The sequence below is a fragment of the Magnolia sinica genome, chromosome 6 (assembly GCF_029962835.1).
Source record: "Magnolia sinica isolate HGM2019 chromosome 6, MsV1, whole genome shotgun sequence".
NCBI classification, from domain to species: Eukaryota; Viridiplantae; Streptophyta; class Magnoliopsida; order Magnoliales; family Magnoliaceae; genus Magnolia; species Magnolia sinica.
Genome location: NC_080578.1, coordinates 77,908,733 through 77,931,945, shown reverse-complemented (window position 1 = coordinate 77,931,945; position 23,213 = coordinate 77,908,733). Strand labels below are relative to the sequence as shown.

General features: G+C 38.7%; 1 protein-coding gene and 1 long non-coding RNA gene across 2 annotated transcripts; both read left to right on the top strand.

The window, feature by feature from the left end:
* Nucleotides 1–1,581: 1,581 nt before the first annotated feature.
* LOC131250078 (uncharacterized) lies at nt 1,582–3,116 on the top strand. The gene is made up of 3 exons (XR_009173043.1): nt 1,582–1,703; nt 1,809–1,982; nt 2,812–3,116. It is a non-coding gene; the product is annotated as an uncharacterized LOC131250078 (long non-coding RNA).
* A 6,076-nt stretch (nt 3,117–9,192) lies between these two features.
* Nucleotides 9,193–12,913, top strand: LOC131249662 (uncharacterized). Its single transcript, XM_058250442.1, has 6 exons — nt 9,193–9,296; nt 9,888–9,977; nt 10,526–10,601; nt 11,757–11,872; nt 12,019–12,091; nt 12,162–12,913. The coding sequence occupies exons 1-6, from the start codon at nt 9,193–9,195 to the stop codon at nt 12,318–12,320; spliced, it is 618 nt and encodes a 205-aa protein (XP_058106425.1). The 3' UTR covers nt 12,321–12,913.
* The last annotated feature ends 10,300 nt before the right edge of the window (nt 12,914–23,213 follow it).

The following is a 23,213-nucleotide window of genomic DNA, read 5'->3' as shown; positions in this document are numbered from 1 at the left end:
GTCGATTGCGGTAACACATTTAAGATCTGAAGATGATTTATCTTACCATAGATTTTTCTTTACAATCAAACTGATTGTTGATGCATTCTATGTTTTTAAATATCTTCAGTCCATCTTGGCAAAGTGGAACAACCTTAAAAGGCATTATCTTTCTTTGAATGCTAATGGACTCACATCGAAGTCCTCTCTATCAGTTCTGCACTTCATGCACTCAATGGAGTTGTAGATCAATAAGGAGAGAACATACAATTCTATGGACGTGTCATGTAAGCCATGATTTTAATGTTCTCAGTCCATTAGTAAAGAGTAGATTTGTAACTCAATGGCCAAATGTACGGCTGTGGTGCTAAACAGTCCCATATATTTAAATAGTGGCCAAAGGGACTGCTGCATTAACAATTTTCCACGAGAAAAAAGAGATTTTCAAGTAGAATAGAAGACAACAACACATCCTAGGCTGTTAAAGAAGTTCATCGTGCCACACATGAAAAATGTGATGGAGAAAATCATACTCCATTTTCTATTATGTGTGCACACCTTGAGTTTTTTCTTGTTATCAATATATTTCTATTTTTCTATTATGTGTGCACACCTTGAGTTTCTTTTTTCTTTTTTAACTTTGACAGGGGTTTCAATGATGCCATCAATGGATTCCATGATGATGGTTGGTCAGTGTTGGATTCAGATGGAGTCGAAGACGTAATAATTGCAATTAATTCAACCAAGAATATGGGCACCCATTTCACTAATGCAAATGCTCTCCCACTGCCTGAAGGCATTCTCTGTGCAAAGGCCTCCATGTTACTCCAGTTAAGCTCTAAGCTTATTACAACATTTTTCTCTACCCTCCTTTTTCAGATGATAGTGCTTCGTCATCAATTCCATCACACAGCTAACAGTTAATGTTGTTTGCAATTCTTATCTATATTAGCTTATATGAGTTGATCTATCAGGGTATTTTGCTTTGTGATGGTACTGGCTATGACATATTTACATATTTTTCAATAAATTAAGAAAATTCAGCTCTTGAGATGTGCACCTTGGATTTGAAATCCTCCTATTGTGTTAGGCATCCTGGATTTGAAATCCTCATGTTGTGTTAGGCACCCTAGATTCAGAATCCATAGTATAGTTATTGAGGTTTGAATTTAATTACTAAATCAACTTTAACAACTCTAATCATTGAACATATGTAATGTTTCACGTGTTTTCTAAGCAGCCATTGTTTAAATTAAATCCAACTGTTACAATTCTACGAAGGCTCTTTCTTAACCCAACCCCAAAGACCCAACCTGAGTTTGGGTCAGGTTATCAAGTTCCTCGAGCTGGAAAATGTCAACCTAATTTGAATTTTGGTTGGGTTCAAGTTGAGCAAATTTGGGTTGGGCTAGGTAGGGTTGGGAATGATCACATGTATTTGGGTTGGGTAGGGTTGTGTTCGATTAGGTTGTGTAAAACATAGAGGATTTTGGTTAGGCACCTTGGGTTGGAATTCAGGTTGGGTCAAGCATAGAGAATTCCAGTTGGTCGGCTTGGGTTGAAAGTACTTGAATATTGATTTTCTGAGATTGTTTGAGTAATATTTGCTGGTGCAGTTCATGATGGCGAATGGTACTCTAGTTTGGGTTCTTATTCATACGGATGTTACAAAGTATCTAAGCTTCAAAGCTGTGGACGGGGGCTATGTCTTTAATAAAGGAAAGGTAACCCCAATCTGTTCATTAAACTTCAATGTGTTGATGATCTGTTCTGCCATCACTTCGGCTTTCAGCAGTTCTTACGCCTACACTTGTTGATCGTTGCAACAGGTTCACAAGGTTCCAACAACAGACATGGAGGCCCTCAAATCTCCATTGATGTGGCTTATTTGAAAAGCGTCGTGCTCGTAAGTTCTTCATCTATGTCCAAAATTATGTAGAAAATGATCCCAAGACACATGAAGGGCTGGACCTTACAAGAGTGACGACCAGAGAACTTATTGCGTATGCTCCTGATCTTTCACTTGCATATACAAAATTATTTCATATTGAGAATACTTTGTTATAATAATGGAAGTATCTACTATTAAGTTTTGATTTATGTACCTTGATCAGTTGAACAACTCACATTCTTACATGGATTTTTTAAGTTCAAAACAGTCTATATGATTTTGTCATGAGGCCGATCCACTACAAAGAACTGTAGGTTAAACTTAACCTACTATGTAATGTGTGGAGCCCCATTGTGATGTGTGCATGACATCCATCAGTGCATCATGTGTGCCCCTTCATGTTCTCCTTGGCTCTCAAAAATAGGCTGATCCAAAAGTCAAGTGGACCGTACCGTGTAAAATCTTGCTCAAAACATAAAAAACTCAAATGGTGTGGCCCACCTTAGCTTTGGAATGGCCTGTTGTTTGGGGTGTCCATTCATCTCGTTGGTGCATCCTCTGAAATATACAAGAACATGTGGACCCCACATGCAAGGTGGAATTGGAATTACATTACTGTCAAGCATAATTCAAAAGCTTGTAAACTCAATTTGACTTCATGATTTAATATTTAAGTTAGATAATTGGAAAATGTTTGGGGTAACATGTGTAGTATCCTGGTTGAAGGCATTACTCTCCCCACTAGAGGTGGGAGTTTTGAAGCACCCTAACTTTTACTAATGGACACCTTGACTATGTGAATGACTCTACCCAAGTCATTGGTTGAGTTTAGCTGAAATGGTTGATCTATTCTGTTTTTGCAAATTTAGTTGGTATTGCTATACCTATATTAGTTGGTATTTTGAATAGCTGAATGTTTATTTTATCTTTGGCTGTTGCAGATTTTACTTATTCAGAAATGAGAAGATCAGTGTATGCTCCCGAGTATTGTCTTTCTTTTTTTATGTCTTCTTGTCATCGTTTTTCTCTATAACTTAGTTCTTCAGTTTTGAGGCATAACTTTTTCATATGACTACATTGTTTGTATGATGAAATTGATTTTTAGCCATGTGAGGTAAGCTTTTGGATCAAAGCGAAGCTGAGAATAGGGTGTTAGTTGATGGCAAATTGATAACCAGTAGAGGCACATCCATGGAGTTCTCGCTTGCGATTGTTGAGAAGTTATTTGGCTGCGAGAAGGCATTAGATCTTGTTATATCAATGAAAACTTTAAATAGACATATAACTATTCTGTTGGCATTGTACTTTTGTAAATGTATTAAAATGAATGATTGTATTTTTGATTGAATGAATGAATAATTGTATTTGATTGAATGAATGAATGATTTAGCTATGAAGTATTTATCTATATTAGCTTATATGAGTTGATCTATCAAGGCATGTACTATAATGGTTTGATATGCCATTATTATATTATATTTAATTATTTAATTTTAAAAAAATAGGCAGCAGCTACAGCTATTAACTGTAGCCCTTTATCTCAAAACTGTAGCTGTTACTCATTTCAACCTATTGCTACGGTTCTTGCACTACTTTTAGCTACAGATGTAATCCGTAGCTATATATACATTAGAGCTGCGGACAGTCTTGCTACGGATTTAATCCGTACCTATTGCTTCTATGGCTACGGATTAAATCCATAGTCATAGCTTTAAGACCTATGACTATAGTACCAATGGCTACGGTCGTGCTACGGACTATAACCGTAGCCATAGGCCTTTAGCTACGGCTTTTATCCGTAGCCTTTGCCTAGTTTTCTGGTAGTGAATAGATGATTTTCTAGAAATTTTTACAATAGCTTAAAATTACTAATAGGAAGTCTGGATTTTCATTTTCTAATTATTTTATCCTGAAAATACACTCGTTAGGCTTCAATTAGCCTTTTGAGTTGCCTTGATCGGAGGTGTCATTTAAGAGATAAAATTCTCTGAAGTTAAGAGTTTTGTATTGTCCATTATTGTCTAACAGAACATAGTAACTTAAATTCTGAAATCTGTCTCTAAGGTCCTAATTTGAGTTATAAATCTTGTGTAAAACCTAAATAAGAGGAAATTCTATATTATCATGGATGAAGCAGGGATCTTGACTTTGGATTTCTAGTTCAACTTCTACCCTAAATGAATTCCACTTGACAATGGAGAGAAGAAATCTTAAGTTTTAGTTTTTATTTTAGTGTCTACCTTAAGTCCTTAATTTAATTTAATACCTAAACTCTAACACCAACCTATCACACCCCGAAATTTGTGTCACGCCCCAAACTCGAAAACCGGGCTCATAAAATTCTTGATCGCTGAATCCGGTGCTGATAGCCTCCATAGTACCCCATTCTTGGCTTCCAGCGCCCATATGCCAGATTCCGATCCTGGGATTCTACAAGGAGGATTTTTCAATGTACATTTATCTCGTAAGAAGCATAACCACAAGTTTACCCAAATCACAAAGGCAACACCATCATCACATATCCAGTAATATAAACAATTGATTACAGTGCTGAAGGGGAAATACATATATCGATAATCAAAGCTCCAAAAGACAGTTGCACGCTCCAAGCTCAACGCTGCTGCAACCTAACACCACCTATACGCATCTATCGTGCATAAGCTTACAGAAAGCTTAAAGGGTGGTGTAAGTGTGGGCGCAAGATAAGTGTCAAGCACACAAATATCAGCGTAAGCGGAATATTGGCAAGGCTAATAGTCATTCAATATCAGAGTATGCAATGCAGATCAGCCATACAATACTGAGTCATAGTAAGCTAAATATTAGATATCGAGGATGCAATATAATATGCAATTCTAAAGACCCACGAATCCATCAGCCTCATGTAGGCCATATAAATGCAGAAACATAGCAACCCAAATGCCATATGTCACGGATGTAATGCAATATGCAGATCCTGGTGAGTTCATAATACCATCAACCTTATTCAGGCTATGCAAAATAGAAGCATAGCAAACCAAATGCTATGTGCTAAGGATGTAATGCAATATGCGGTGCGAATAAAATGACCAAGCTAGAGTGTGAAATTGAGATGATAATACATAGTATCGCAGCCTATGGGGTTATCATAAGGGACTTCTATCCAAACCAGTCTCATACCTAAGTTTAGATAGTCAGACTCAATGTGGTAAACTCTCGATCTCAGGTTGGTCGCACACTCTAACTGAAATCCTAGTCATTGTGAAAGTACACATAATAAATTAGTTGTGCACCACCAGCCCGAGTGGATAGTGAATGAATGAATGAATGAGTAAAATGCTAAGTGTGCAACTCCTTCTCAATAAGTTCACATATCAGTACCGTACATCTCTGGGATCATCACCTAGATCTAGTACACTCTACGTCAGCTTGCCACCCCTATCCGAGAGCACAACTGGGTAAGTGAAAAAGATCTCTCTATCTGCCAGCCAATATCAGGCCCCGTTCATTAATAGCGGACCCATTCCTCAAGCTGGTCAAACTCAACCTAGATATTGCTCCCTCACTCAGGCGGGTAAGCTCACACCTCCTTCCAAATGACCACGACACAGTAGAAGACGTGGCCTACTGGTATACGGCCCTCATGTGCTCATGTATATCCACTTGGTCTAGACATTGGAGCATCCCCTAGCCTCAGGGGTTTAGATATTTTCACACAGGGACATCTATCGCACCCGTGTGCTAGAACCAAACATTTTGGTATTCCATCTGGCCATCCATGACATGCATGTAAAGGTCACGGCCCTGATGTCACTAGGGCGTATAGTAGTCATATCACAAAATGCGAGATGCATGAGTTATACCACCCAGTCATGCAGCAATCCTATATATATCGCGGGCTCATGTGGGCAACTCCTCCTATCAGGGAGTCCCATAATAATCCGCTTAATGACATATGCTATGATTAATCAATCCTTATATCAAGCATACATATGATGCACATGGACATGGATCATGAAGCTATACTAAGCATGTTATATGATGATGATGTATCTCCTCATATCAAGGATGGGCCAAGACAACCTACTCATATCAAGAACGGGCCTAACGAGGCCTAAGGGAAGGTCATAATATGGACATTTAACCATTATTATCCATCAATGTAAACATTCAACCAACATTGCTGCCAAGGAGTGGCCCTCATAGGGCCAAACATATAATGGGGCCCATGGCCTCACATACATCATAATAGGCCTCACACAAGAGCCCAATATACATCACAATGGACCTCACACAAGGGCCTAATATACTTCTCGACGGGTTTCATCATACGGGCCTTGTATACATCACAATGGGTCTCACCATATACACCTCATATACATCACAATGGGCCTCATCACATAGGCCTCACATACATCACACTAGGCCTCATCATATGGGCCTCACATATCACAATGGGCCGCATCACATGGGCCTCATATACATCATAATAGGTTGTATCACATGGGCCTCATATACATCAAGTGGGCCGCATCACACGAGCCTCATATACATCAAGTGGGTCACCTCGCATAGGCCTTATATAGATCACAATGGGCCGCATCGCATGGGCCTTACACGTCGCAATGGGTCGCATCTCATGGGCCTAATACACATCACAATGGGCCTCATCTCATAGGCCTCTCATATATCATAATGGACCTCATATACTCCCCTCCTAATAAAAATGGCCTCTCATGTACATCACATTGGGCCATACCACCTGGGCCTCAAATACAATAGTGGGCCTCACAGCTGCACGGTAAGGATTTAATACATATTTCAGGTGGGCCGGCTGGTGGGCGGCCAGCCCACCAACACCCTAGCCCAAATGGGCGTCCAACCCATAGACAGCCTGAATGAAACACAAATCACGATGGGTCCTACGTCTAGAGGACGGTGAGGATACAATACATATATCAACTCAGGGCCCCACACGTTCAATTATTGGACGGTGTGGATATAAAATATACACATTCAGGTGGGCCCCACCCCCACACGTGTAGCTACTAAATGGCATGGATATAACTCATACCTCTTTATCAGACACACACAACTGCTGACGTTAAACAACAGCTATATAGCTGGTGTAAAGTACACCAACCAATCCTCTCACAGCAGGTGGGTCCCATGTGGGGCCCACCACATATAATATATATTATTATATTATCACATAGCTCTAGCGTCCAGTGTCCAGCTAGGACGGACGGCCCGGATATAAACATACACTACCAAAAAAATGATCAAAGGCTACGGACTATGCTGGTTTTTAACTACGGACATAGACCATAGCTTGATTGCTACAGCTTAAAACCGTAGCTAAAAAGTGCCCAAACCATAGCTAAAAGCTAACACCTCCGCACGTTCTTTCAACCTAGGATTACCCCATAAGGGACTCTACGAGGCCCATTAAAATTTGTGTTCTCCATCTAATATATCTATCCATTTTGAAAGAGAATGTTAGGGCAAGAGCCCAAAAAAGAAAGTAGATCGAACGCTCAAGTGGACCACACATTAGGAAACAGTGGAGATTAATACCTACCATTGATTGATGGTGTGGTTCAATTGGACCTTTGATTTGCCTAGATGTTGGGGTCATTCCCTATAAAAAAATTATAAAATTAATGGACGGAGTGGATATATCAAATGCATCAAGATGGACCCCACAAAGCCCTTAAAAAAACCATACGTCCAGAACCCGCCAGATGCGTGAACGCGGAGGGGCGGTGACGAATGGTACAATGGCTACGGTCCAGAGTGCTTTTAGCTACAGTTTTAGACCGTAGCAGGACCGTAGCAAGTACAACATGTGGAAACCACACTCATTTTTCTTTTCCCCCATCTCACGAAACTTTCATTCTTTCCCTCAACTCCTTGGGGAAAAACCCCATCCCTCTCACGTCTGTCCCTCTCTCTCTCTCTCTCTCTCTCTCTCTCTCTCTCTCTCTCTCTCTCTCTCGATCTCCTGCGCCTCTTCTCTCTCTCTCTCTCTCTCTCTCTCTCTCTCTCTCTCTCTCTCTCTCTCTCTCTCTCTCTCTCTCTCTCTCTCTCTCTCTCTCTCTCTCTCTCTCTCTCTCGATCTCCCACACCATTGTTCCAAACATAAAAAACTATCATCAATGCATTGTTAGATTGCATCGTCAGAGAGGATTTTGGTATGCTGCAACCTGTTTAATTTCTTCTATTTATTTGTTTTGCCCTCTTTTTTTTATTTTTTAATACCCGTTTGGCTGCACCAATATTGTATGTGTTTGGGAGTCTTGAATTCGAGAATGTGTTTGGGAGTCTTGAAATCGTAGTCCGGTGGAATTGATTTCATCCAAAAATGTATGTGTTTGTGAGCATGGTTTGGATTGCCAAAAGGTGGGCCCACCTGTACACTTGTGGGGCTGAATAGAAAACCCTATTTTGTCCGTCCTTTTTTTTAAATATCAGATTCTTGGATTGATTCTCTCTCTCAAAAAAATTAAAAAAACAAAAAAGAGAAAAGGAAAGAAAAGAAAAAGAAAAGATTCTTGGATTGATTAGTTTTGTTTGGATGAATAGAAAGATCTTAGTTATTGGGAAAGTATTTGCATTTGAAAGATCTTAGTTTGGATTGAATAGAAAGATCTTAGTTGTTTGGATGAATAGAAAGATCTTAGTTTGGATTGAATAGAAACATCTGGTCAATGTGATTTCAGGCTATGATCCATCCACAATGGGGACCTTCATTTGTCATTATACAGAATTCACAACAGCGTGGCTTCTCAACTGCCAATTTCATTTCCTCAGGCGCATGCTTCATGAGGATATATAGCTGTTGCCATTGATTCCCGCTACCATGGTGAACGGGCCAGAAATACAACCACATACAGAGATGTATGTAATCATCTACAACTATCATGTGTTAGTTGAATAAGGAGATTTTCTTTTCATGCAGTCACAATCGTTTTAAAAAAAAAAAATTAGTACTATGTGGTGTTACTTATATTTTTCATGCTTCCATTTAAAGCAGCTGGAAATAAAAATAGACAGTTATTTAGCAAGTATCATGTCTTAATAAAATAGTCAGTTTCAGTTGTTGATTGGTTTCTGGAATTTGAATGCAGGCTCTTGTATCTTCTTGGAAGAATGGCGATACAATGCCTTTCATATTTGATACAATAATGTTGTGGCCTTTTGTTTTCTAGCAGATCATATGTGCTTCCTTTTTTAAAAAAAAAACTTTTTTATTTATAAATGAAGTTACATTCAATTTTAGCCTTGAACAATTCTTCCATGGGATTTTCAATAAATAGGATTATAAAATCATAGAGGCAGGTATGGAATCAAGTTACATTTGCAGCAATGAAGAGAACATTAGGCTGGAATGGGATCTTCCCCTGCTTCTGTTTCCACCATTGCTTCTTGAAAATCTGCTCAAGGGGTGAGAATGAGGAACTGTTGGGTATTTGTCTATTTGATTTGGGCTGGATGAGTTCTTTTGTATCTACTCATGTCTTTTGGTAATTGATCGTAATGTTACAAAATTTCACAGTTTCTCAAATTCATCTTATTAAAAAAAGTTATAGATATGGCTATGGAGAGGGATGCACACAACATCTTTCTTTCTTATTTTCTTTTTTCTTTCTTATTTTTTTTTCTGTCATCCAAATTACTGAAAAATGTCTTCGGAATTTTAAGCAATTTTACTGGTGATAGAATTGTTTAGTTTTAAGATGGACTTGTGATACCATACTCAGGGGCTGGCATTTTGCCGCTCGGTGTTTGATCACTGGGTCATTGTTCCTGGTGGCCCTCTAGACAAAAGCATAGTCCTCTAACTGCTCGAACCTGCCCCCATTCAACACCGTGCTTGTGAGTTCATGGTAAAAACAAGGCGTCAGAAGGTGAGTCCTTGTAAAAAAATTTTAAGGCCAACAAATGCAGATCTTTGTTTCTTTCTGCATTTCCTACGCACCCAAAGAAGACTTCAACAAATCTTTGAAATATCTATTGATTTTGTTATTGAGAGAAGGAATTTGGGCTATCTATGGCACAGGAGAGGAACGACAAGGTTGGAGAACGAATATCAGCTCTACAAGAGCTCGTCTCCCCCTATGGGAAGGTAATTTGTAGTTTGTTAGATGCCATTATAGTGTTTTTTTTAGCCCATCCATGTACATGCCTCTACATTTAGCCATTCATTCGACAGGCCCTGACTACTAGATGCCTGACCTAGGAAAAGAGCTGGACAACTTATTAAGCGGGCCTCGGCCTACAAAACAACTGGATAGGTTACACTATGCTGGGAAATGGTCCACATTCAACTGTATAGGTGCATTGGCAGACTGAGTAGACTGGCCTGATTCTTGTGGGCCAGGGCATCTACATGTTGGGTCCCACCTGGATGGTCAGCATATCATGTGACATTTGGCACACATGGAAGCATCTAATCGCCACCAATGCATTTGATATAAAGAAAATTTCTTTTCTTTTTTATTTATCTTTTCTTCAATTGCTTTGATTGCAAACAGATACAACTTCATGTCTTGCAGGTATGCAAGGATGAGTTCTACATTGCCATGCATATACAACAATTAAATGTCTCCTTTCGCCCTTCATTTCATCTCTCCTATCCTCTGAATTTTGGGTTTGTTTTCTTTTATTATGCAGAGATGGAGGACTGCACATCTCAGAAGCATTGCATCTGCAAATGGATGTTCAAAAGAGTTTACATGAGCATTTGGAGGTACATAACATTTCTTTTTTTAATTGTTGCATCTGATCTTGAATCTCTCTGGATTACCCAATTTGGCTCCATTGAATCTGTTTCCGCAGGTCAAGTTCTGCTTCTTGTTTGTTCTTAATGAATGCTTCATCAATTCACTTCTATGATTTTTTCTAGACCATGTGCACCACCTGACAGCTCTACATGTTATATAACACAAAATCACAATTTAGCTATTTCTACCATATTACCTTTGCAGTACAACTTTGTGGGCCGCCTCTGTGGTCTTAGAGGGAACTCTCTCAAGTGAGTGGAGGCAAATACTGAATGCCATGTCTTGATTAGAGGGCGTGGCAGCATCAAAGATCCAACTCGGGTAGTGATATTCTTTGTTTAAAGATATGGAAAATAAGGGGAATGAGACTTAAAGAATGATATTCTTTTCTAATGTTTTAGCTACATATTTCTATGCATTTGCTGAAAAATCCTTTAGTGAAGGAAAAAAATCATCCAATGCACGAGAAAAAAAATTTCCTCCACACCTTGCATTAAAATCACCCAATTGATAAATAGGACCATCTTTTAAAAACTTATTTGAAATAATCCAAAAGAAATACCAGACCTTATTCTGTTGAAATTCCTATCAAAGATACCAAATTAACAAGGTAAAATTGTCATCCCTTGAGTACTCTTGTTCCATGAATTGGATTTGCATGGCTCTAGAAGGATGGAAGACTAATGGCCTGTTTGTTAAATTTGAAATCCGAAGTTTGAATCTGAAGTCTGAATCTGAAATCTGAATTTGAAGTCAGAAAACTAATCACATATGGATTTCAATGGGCCAGGCCTTGGGTTAGCTTTTGCCCTGATTTTGAACTATTCAAGTTGGACCTATTCAAAGTTTTGATTTTACTTTGCCTTATGCAGCCCTTTGACAGTCCTACTTCCACATAATATGATCTAGACTTCCAAAATCATAACCAACCATTTTAGCTCTCCTACCCGATATGGTTTTCAATTTTGACCCATTGGTTTTAGATTTCAGATGGGTTAAACAACATTGCATTTCAGCCCTTCCAACATTTCAGCCCTTAAATTCAGATGTTTTCAGTTGTAGGTAAATGCTTCTTATCTCTGCTAATTGGGATATCCATTGGTCTGGATTATTGAACATAGGCCCCATTTCAAAGATTGCCTCATCTATATGATGCTCACATGATGGAGCAATGCAAAGGTGCAAGATTTGGTGAGCTAAGTCCACATGTTTTTGCAGTTGCAGGTGCTACTTACTGGTAGGATCATACTCATGTTTTGTAGTGAAACATATTGTTTCTTCTTCTTGTTTACAGATATGATTCATTGGAAACAGGGCAATGATTATTCAGGTGATTAACAACAAATGTTATGATGGGGCTAAGGCAGATCTCTGGTCATGCAGGGTAATCCTTTTTGTTCTTATGGCAGGTTACTTGCCTTTTGAAGAAACGAACCTTATGGCATTATATAAAAAGGTGAGTTTAGATCTATGAGCCTTATGGACACTCACAAATACATACATGTATATAGCTGCATTTGTTGCAGATCATTAAGGTAGATTTCACTTGTCCCTCATGGTTCTCTACCAGTGCAAAAAACCTAATCAAAAGGATTTTGGACCCTAATCCTTTAACTATATGTACTTTTCCTTTTTGTGCTTTGACACAAGCACCATGCCTTCAGCTTGTTAGAATAAATTGTTGAAATTGCAGCCAGGTCTCTTTGCAAACATCTTATTATAGAGGAATGCTATTGTACACAAATAGTGGAGCGCACATGATGGGCAGTCCAAATCGTGTGCTTGTCTGCCATGTGTCCCCTTGGGAACTTGGCTGCAAATTTTCATGTGCAATTAGGCATTCTAAATATGGTGCACTTCACAGTGCAATAAGAATTCCACACTCGGATATTGCTCAAACTACATTTTGCTATTGTTCTTCTTTTAACACATTTGTGACTGCCATTTTCAAAAAGCTTGCATTTGGTAGTTTTCTATGCTGAAGTTGGGCTAAAAGGCTTTCTTCACATCATAATTAGTTGCAACTTGTTGACAGATGCATGAAGTCGTGCGGGATGTTACAAACTATTTCCCAATGGCAATAATTAGTGGAAGATGTCGTGATAAGGTACTACAGCAATTAGCTACTTTGCATGGAAAATAGGTACAGGCAGGTGTATTTGTCATTTTACTTTTTACAGGCTCATGCTTTTCCAGCCTGGGGTGGTATGTTTGTCTTATCTGCTGGTTTGGCTACACAGTTACATGTTATTCTGTTAATTGGATTTTATTGGAGATAGGAGAATGCATTTCAATCAGATGTGGTTCATTTTTTGTTCTTTAATAGCAGCATGTCTCTTGTTTTCTGAGAAACAGGATCTGTATAAATGGTCCCAAATGTCACTGACTTCACAAACCATAGTTAAAAAAAGGATCTCATCCAATGTGTATCTTTGCTATCTAGATATCTCTCATGTTACCAAAGCTGAGGCTGTGTGTGTCGATTTGTGCAGGGGCCATACAATTGTGGTGCCGGAGCTGACAAGGCATTTGGACGAGACATTGTTGATTCTCACTACAAAGCATGCCTTTATGCTGGAATTAACATTAGTGGGATCAATGGAGAAGTTATTCCTGGCCAGGTAGTAATCTCTTGCTTGTATTCTCTCTTTTGGTTTAGCATCTGATGAAGGCCATGGGAAATACCATCTGATTAAGCCTGACATATGAGATATGGAAATGTTGTTATGAAAGGGCGTCGAAAAAAATGAATGTGATATATATATATATATATATATATATTTCTGAACATGCTTTAGGACACATGCACAACAAAGCTTCTCCTGAAAAACTCTCCTTAAACTATAGGCTCTGTGGAAAATATTCACATATAATTAACATTCAGCATGTATTTGCAGGTCTACAACTGAAGTTGAAAGTGCTATGATTTGTCAATTAGCGTGAGTGTTGAGTCAATTAGACTGCAGAGCCTCATAAGAAGATCAAATCAAAGCATCTGTCTCAACCGGATGTGTGCAAGCTCACCACAGGTAAATCTAAGCCTCACATCCCATGTCCCAAAACACCAGGTATATAAAACCCTTAAAACAAACTAGAATATCATAGGGTTTTTAAGTTAAGAAAACTTTTTCAAAATCAGAAAATTCTCTAAGTTTTCTTGCTTTGTCAATTTTATCGATACACTTCTCGATTGAATCGACCTGTGCGGTTGGTGTCCTCGATGCTTAAACGATATCATCAAAATGAGGACAAAATATGTCCAGCAAACACATATATCTCTGGACGAATTTATCGATGTATTGATATACCATCGTTATCATCGATATTTGAATCTCGAGTCCATCGAAGTTGACTCGATAATATCGACAGATAGATATCCGACGCCCCTGTTTTTACTTAAGAAAATCACATGTGCATCGATATATCGAAGCCATTCTTGATACCATTGAAGTTTAAATCTCAATGACATCAGAGGGCTCTCGATATTATCGGTCATGGGCGCCTAGTCTTCTAGCAATTATTTCAGGGTTGTTTACTGTGATCAAGGGTCACTTGATAGAATCGATATTCAAATATTGATGATATCAGTACAGTTTCGATGGCATTGAACAGGGATAGAAACTGTCCAGCAAGTTTTTAAAAAAATCCCTTAGATTTATCAATGCCTCGACACAGCTATTGATATCATCGACATTCAAATTCTAATGATCTCGAAGGTCCCTCGATCATTCTTGTAAACTTGAAATATTTCAAAGTAAGTCTCTCTCATTTTCAAATGTCGAGGAATCGAACCTCACATCGATGGAATCAGAGTTTGAAATTCGATGACATCGATACGTGTTTCGATTCCCTTGACCAGCTGGCAATTGGTTTCAAAAGTTTATGACATTTGAGTTTGTGTCATCGAGTGGACCGTCGATGCTATCAAGAGTATACGCTCGATGATATCGAACTCTTTCATAAATGTGACCGTTTTATATCCGTTGGAACCTTTTGCCTATATAAAGAGAGCTTGTTTATTGTTGCTGGTAGAGAAAGAAGAGAGTGCTTTTGAGTGTTTTACCTTAGATCATACACTCAAAGCCCTTTCTCTCAGGGAAGTTCATCCTCCAATCCACCCTCATCATTGATATTCAATAGAGTAGATTGGGGAATGAACTTCCGCATTCAAGGATCCTCCAGCTACTACCTTAATAGCAAATCATTAAGCTAAGATGCCTTGAATACATGATCGGAATCACTCTATCTTCCATATAGGAAAATATTTTATAGAGTAAGATTTCATCTTAATCTTGACCTAACCTAAAGCCCCGTATTGGTACATCATCTGAGTTGCGGATCAAGGAAGTCGAATATTTTTCATCAACAAGGAGGAGAACTTCGTCAACGTGCTAAATGGGACTCATCTACTTATTTGTAAGTTATTAGAGTCCAGAGGACACTTGTGATCATTCCTTTTTAGGATTAGGTCTAAGGTGTTTCTCACCCTTGCAATCCCTCGTAGGAGGCCTCCACGGGTGTGTACGTGGTGGGTGCATTGTGTTGACCCTTGCTCTATGGAGAGTATAAACAGTTAAGGTCTTGTGGAAGATCCTTGGCCAGTGTACCTAAAAGTGGGTGTTATGTGTTGACCCTTACTCGTGAGAGCATAAACAGAGGTTCCTTGTGTGGATCCTTGGCCAGTGTGCATAAAACCTGGGTGCTATGTGTTGACCCTTGCTCAGGGAGCATAAACGTCAGCCTTAGTATAGGTTGTAAAGGTTGAAGGTGAACCTAATTTAAAACCTTAGGTTTTAGGTAAACCACTATGAAACCTCCTTAGTGAAATCCGGTACACTCAAGGGTTGAGTGCGGTTACCAGGAGTGGAGTAGACAAGTAGTCGAACCACTATAAAAATAACTATGTTTGAGATTGTTATTCTTTTGATTATGTGATTTACTTTAATAATTTCATATCTGAGATCACACCTCACACACATACACAGTCATATCCATCATAAATTAGTTAGCATATTGTTCATTTCTTAAATAGTTTGTGATTGGATCCTCTACCAAGCTTGGAAGCCAGTACGGTTACTTTTGAGTAATCCTGATAAGTATCATCTGTTAGGATTAGTGTAATAGAATTTTTAATAAATCATAAAAACTTTAAAAAGTCCTATTCACCCCCCTTTAGGACATATTGGCATATTCCTACTTCAACTAAAGTGGTCCTCACCACAATTTCAATTGGTATCAGAGCAGGTCTCTCTTTAAGGGCTTCACCACCTAGAGAGTGATCATGACTAAAGTTGGGAATATGGCCAAAGGAGAGGGCTCATCTGTCACTAGTCCTCCAGTGTTTGATGGATCAAATTATACATACTGGAAGGCTAGGATGCACTACTTTCTGAGATCTTTGGATCATGATGTTTGGGATATATTTGAAAGTGGATATGTGCTACCATCTGAACAAGTTGTACTTGACAGTGGCACAACCATCACAAAACCTAAATTGAAAGAAAAGTGGACGACATTCGATAAAGAAAAATAGACTGCTGAAGGTAAAGCTATGAAGGCCATCTACTGTGCCGTGTCCCAAGATATATTTAATCAAATAAGTATGTTCGGGGCATCCAAAGAAGCATGAGATCTATTGAAAATAACCCATGAAGGCACAAGCATTGTGAAGAGATCTAAACTACAACTCCTAACTTCACAGTTCGAAAGTCTTAGAATGGAAGAGCATGAGACCTTTATGGAGTTTTTCACTAAGCTGAATATCATTTGTAACTCTATGGGTAGTTTGGGAGAAAAAGTTCTGGTTCCTAAAATCTGTAGGAAAATACTGAGATCACTGCCGGAACGGTTTAATCCTAAAGTAATAACCATTGAAGAGTGTAGGAATATTGATGAAATGAAAGTAGAAGAACTGGTAGGTTCCCTACAAACTTTTGAACTACACTTTAAACAAACCTAAAAATCCAAAACTATTGTCCTAAAAACTTCAAAGAAAATAACAAATGAGGACAGTGGAAGTGAAAAAGATGATGAAGATGAGGAAGTGGCTTTGCTAGCACAACGATTTAGGAAATTCTTTCAGAAGAATCATGGTCGTCCCTCCAAAGGTAGAAAGGTGGACAACAAACACTCTACAGGAAAATTTGGTAAAAAGACCAAAGAACCATAATGTTATGCCTGTTAGAAGTATGGACACCTATCTACTGAATGCCCAAACAGAAAAACTAAGGGCAAGGCTATGGCTACCACATGGGATGATACAGAAGAATTAAACTCAGAATCCAGTGACTCAGAGAGTAATGGAGATCAGAAATCCTTGAAAATTCTTATGGTCTCCACACCACTACTCCAATCATTCCTAGTGAATCTAAGAATGAAAAAGAACAGCAAGCCACTGAATCATTTCTGTCAGATAATGAGGAAACTGAAAAGGAAGAAGAAGAAGAACAAAACAAGCTACAAGATGCTTACAATCAACTCTATATTCATAGCATCAATATTCTTAAAAGACTTGGAATGACTGAAAACAAGAAGGAACTGCTGGAAAAAGATCTTGACAAAACATTGGAAATCAATTCACATCTAGTTAATGATCTACAGCAGTATTATTCAGATAATGACAAGTTGGAGAGAATCAACTTATCCCTGAAAACTAACTCATCAAAGCTTATCAAACAAATTGAATTATTAGAAAATGAAAATAGGCATCTCCAGAATGAGATTCACACACTCCGGTTTGACTTAGAAAAATCTAAAAAATTTGCTAAAATAAACTATAAATTCTCCCAGAGTAGTGAAAAACTCGAAAAATTGTTAGGGATGGGAAGACAAGGAAGAGACAAGAGTGGCCTAGAGTATAAACTAAAACAAGATCTAGAAATGTAGCCTCAAAAACTAAAAATTCAGCTACTTCAGGTAGTAATATAAAAACTACTCCAGTTTGTCATTTATGTGGTGATTTGGGTCATTATAAGTTTGAATGCTTAACACCTAGAAGGACTTTATATAACTCTGGTCAAAATCATATTGGAAAATTCAAACCGACCAGAGACATACAGAATGTCAAAAGTCCACTTAGGAGAAACACTCATCCATCACCTCCCAAAATGAAAGATAGGATGAAGGGATCAGTGGGTTAAGTGGGCGAGATAACCATGAAAACTAAATCTACCATAATTAAGAATTTTGTCTCAAAATGGATAGTAAAAGAAAAACTGAATTGTCTAAACTCTATACCCTAAAATATCAAACATGAAAAGACAAGTCTAGATCATGCATCTAGATCCGAATATTTGCTGAACTGATGCAATTTTTTGCTGAGCTTTAAAGATATATCTGAGGTTTCTCACCTTAATCTTTTATATATAAACATTTTGAAATGTTTATAATTTTTTATTTGTACAACATCTGTACATAATTTTGCCATGTATACTGTTGATTCATAAATATACTATAGGTATACATGAAAGGATGTCTGAATGCTAAGAATTGAAAATACTCAACTTCGATATGACTATTATGTGCATTTTCGATAAAATCGATAAACAATCGATATCATCGATATCTCTTTAGAATTTGAAAAGGCACACGAGTAAGGATGATATCGAAGATAGGCTCGATAAAATCGATCAAGAGTTTCTCGATATCATTGAAACAAGGATCAATGATATTGACAGGTGCCGCCCGATAAAAGTCGGTGGAGCGCGAAAAAGATTTTTTTTCAAGGGTTTCTGTTCTTCTTCCCTACTCGATTGTCTCCATCGGACCACTAGGACCCTTGAAGGACTGCCCCAAATCATTCAACAAATCTGGTAATACCTTTCTATACATCAAGAGTTCTTTTTTTTTTTTTGGTATTTCCGTTTCTGTTGGGTTTTTGTCCTCTTTCCCAAATCCTTCAAACCCTCTTTTTGTCCACATGGGAAAAGACAAAGGAAAAGCATCCAGACAAGGGGAATCTTCGAAATCCTCCCGACAAAAAGTACTTGCCTCTAAAGCAAAAGCAAGAGGTCTGGAACGTGGGACCCCTACAAGGCAGCGCACTAGATCACATGGTGGGTCCCAGTCCGAGGCACCAGCACCTTCATCAGTAAAAGAAAATTCGGTCTTTAAAAAGTTCACTGGGAGAAAGGTTATTCAGGAGAGAAAAGTCGATCGGAGTTGTTTAATTCCATATAACCTGGAACCTCTGCTTGCTGCCATAGATTGGTTGCCCGTTCTTAATTTTGGTGGGCCGTGCCATCTTGAAAGAACATATAATTTCTTTGGCGCCTGTCACTCTCCAGTGTTCGACCCTCCGTCCATCACAGTGACCATCGATGGTGATGATTTATAGATCACTCCTGAGTCTATCACAAGAATTTCCAATCTTACTCTATCACCATAGGACTCCCAGATACGGACATGGAAAATATTGAGGTTCGATCCAAGGTTACCAAATTCCTATGTTATGACCGTGATGTCCAATGGCACCAAGGGAATGCCCTAAAAGCCAGATTTATGGAACCACGCTATCAAGTATTGCATGGTATCCTTGCTTCAAATATCTACTTTAGAAGTTCCAACAGGGCAGATCTCACAGGCTTCATGACTTCGATAATTTACTCGATCGCCTCCGGAATCAAGATATGTCTGCCTACCCTCATCGTGCATCAGTTAATTTATGCCTTTCATATGGCTAAGGATGTTTACTTACCATATCCCTGGATCATACATACAATATGCAATGTCATTGCCTTTCCAACTACAAATGATCCTGTACTTCCTCTCCAAACCTTCAACAAAAGTAATATTCAAAGAATGGATTTGAAGTTTCATAAATATCTTGAGGATCCGTCTGAGGAAGGCATTCAAGAAGAAGGAGTAGGAGGTGCAGGCGACGCTCCCACTGAAGGGACTGAAATGGCCGGAGATGAACTCCCTGGACCCAATCTAGCACCGTCAACATCAACACCTAGGTATGCCAAACGGTTCAAGCTGGACAGGATTGGGGCAATTCAGAGGGACATCCACTCGGTGCACGAGAGGCTTACCGTCTTGGAACGGCTAGTCCAAGGAGTGCAGCAAACTCTCCAACAATTGGTTGATCTGATGACCTGCTGTCAGGATGACACGGCGCCATCCTACTTTGCTCCATAATGTTAGTCCTTGAATGCTATCACACACACCTCACTCCTATTTCAGCGTATGAACATTAGTATCTTTTTGGATGTTCTATGCTCTCATAGGTGTATGTGATAGCTCTCTAACTTGCATAGGCTGATTTTTTTTATATGCCCACGGTTGGGCTAAATACTGATGGATATTTCTGGATGCCCTTAAATGGGCTTGGTTATTTTTGTTGGGATAACTATTAATTTACTACTGTCTGTGGCAGTTTGTGTTTTGGATATTTGGATATGGCTGTTATAATTCAATATTTTTATTGCCATGATTATGTCTCATCTGTCCCCTGGTTTATTTAATTTCTGACAAATGGAAGGCATGTGATGTTCTTCTCATGATTATCCTAACTGCTCTATCTAATCTGCTATGTAGTTTCTGGAAATGTTGTCTGCTTAAACTGTTTCAATCATTATACATCAATACTCTATGTATGTATGCTTACTGAATGAGTGGTTCTCCCAAATACTTCAAACTTCAGTCAATATCAACTGTTATATCTTTGTCAATGACTGAAAAAAAGGGGGAGAACGATTCAAACACCCCGAACAACAGAAGATTGTATATCTGCTTAAATGGTGCCTCAAGTGCTAGGGGGAGCAGTTGCACCAAGCAAGGGGGAGTTTTGCAGTTAGGGGGAGCAGCTTCTGGATGTGTTGTGTATATGTCATTGTTAGCATTGTACAATTGTATAAAGAACATATACACACAATTTAAGATGTCAGTATAGAAGCTGGTCTAGGGTGTTTTGGTATTTTGTCACGTAATTGACAAAGGGGGGGATTGAAAGTGCCCTGGTTTGTCAATTAGTGTGAGTGTTGAGTCAGTTAGACTGTAGAGCCTCATAGGAAGATCAAATTAAAGCGTCTGTCTCAATCGGATGTGTGCAAGCTTGCCACAAGTAAATCTAAGCCTCATATCCCATGTCCCAAAACACCAGGTATATAAAACCCTTAAAACAAACTAGAATATCATAGGGTTTTTAAGTTAAGAAAACTTTTTCAAAATCAGAAAATTCTTTAAGTTTTTTTTCTTTATCAATTTTATCAATACACTTCTTGATAGAATTGACCTGTGCTGTCAATGTCCTCGATGCTTAGACGATATCATCGAAATGAGGACAAAATATGTCCAACAAACAATTGTATCTCTAGACGGATTTATCGATGTATCGATATACCTATCGATATCATCGATATTTGAATCTCGAGTCCATCGAAGTTGACTTAATAATATCGACAGACAGATATCCGGTGCCCCTGTTTTTACTTAAGAAAATCACATGTGCATCGATATATCGAAGCCATTCTTGATACCATCGAAGTTCAAATCTCGATGACATGGAGGGCTCTCGATATTATCGGTCATAGGCACCTAGCCTTCCAGCAATTATTTCAGGGTTGTTTATCTGTGATCGAGGGTCACTCGATAAAATCAATATTCAAATATCGATGATATCGGTACAGTTTCGATGGCATTGAACAGGGACAGAAACTATCCAGCAAACTTAAACAAAAATCCCTTGAATTTATCGATGCCCCGACACAACTATCGATATCATCGACATTCAAATTCTAATGATCTCGAAGGTTCCTTGATCATTCTTGTAAACCTAAAATATTTCAAAGCAAGTCTTTCTCATTTTCAAATGTCGAGGAATCGAACCTCACATCGATGGAATCGGAGTTCAAAATCCGATGACATCGATACGTGTTTTGATTCCCTCGATCAGCTGGCAATTGGTTTCAAAAGTGTATGACATTTAAGTTTGTGTCATCGAGCGGACCGTCGATGCTATCAAGAGTATACGCTCGATGATATCGATCTCGCTTGATGATATCGAACTATGTCATAAATGTGACCGTTTTATATCCATGGAACCTTTTTTCTATATAAAGAGAGCTTGTCTATTGTTGCTGGTAGAGAAAGAAGAGAGTGCTTTTGAGTATTTTACCTTAGATCATATACCTAAAGCCCTTTCTCTCAGGGAAGTTCATCCTCCAATCCAACCTCATCATTGATATTCAATAGAGTGGATTGGGGAATGAAATTCTGCATTCGAGGATCCTCCAACTACTACCTTAATGGCAAATCATTAAGCTGGGATGACTTGAATGCATAATTGGAATCACTCTATCTTCCTTACAGAAAAACATTTTATAGAGTAAGATTCCGTCTTAACCTTGACCCAACCCGAAGCCTGATATTAGTACATCATCTTAGTTGCAGATCAAGGAAGTCAAAGATTCTTCATCAACAAGGAGGAGAACTTCGTCAACGTGCTGAATGGGACTCATCCACTTATTTGTAAGTTATTATAATCCAGAGGACACGTTGGGATCGATATCATCAGTAGAGGCATATTCATGGAGTTCTCACTTGCGATTGTTGAGAAGCTATTTGGCTGTGAGAAGGCATTGGATCTTGTTGTCGATGAAAACTTTAAATAGACATGTAACTATTATGTTGGCATTGTACTTTTGTGAATGGATTGAAATGAATGATTGTATTTGATTGAATGAATGAATGAATGATTTAGCCATGATGTATTTATATGTATTAGCTTATAAAGTTGATCTATCAGGGCATGTATTACAATGGTAAGAGATGCCATTATTATTAATAATATTATTTGTTTTTAAAAATAGGTAGTAGCTACGGCTATTAACCGTAGCCCTTTATCCAAAAAACCATAGTTGTTGCTAATTTCATTCTATTGCTACAGTTCTCGCTCAAGTTTTCGCTACAGATATAATCTGTAGCTATATACACTTTAGAGCTACGGAAGATATGGCTACGGATTTAATCCGTAGCTATTTCTTCTATGGCTACGGATTAAATCTGTAGCCATAACTTTAAGACCTATGGCTACGATATCAATGGCGATGGTCGTGCTACGGATTATAACCGTAGCCATATGTCTTTAGCTACGGCTTTTATCCGTAGCCTTTGTCCAGTTTTTTGGTAGTGATATACATCATGTGGGTCCTTGGATGCAAGGTGTATATACAACACATACTTTACGGTGGGTTTCCACCATCCAGTCATTTGGACGATGTGGATGGAGCACATACACCCCACGTGGTCCACGGATGGATGGTCTGGATATAACACGTACCCCATGATCAATCCCACAGAACTTGATGACGTCACTACAATAGCTATATAGCTGGGTGAGATACACCAGCCGATCCGTCCCACCGTCTAGGGATTGGACGGTGTGGATATTCAAGCAATCAATGGGCCCCACCCTCATATGTGCAGCACGTGTGGGGTGGGTCCCACATCCAAAAAAATGGACGAATGGCATGGATAAATCAGATACATCACGGTGCGTCCCACCATCCAGCAACTAGACGATGAGGATGGCACGTAAACATCACAATGGGCTCCACCATCTGGACAGCCAGATGGAT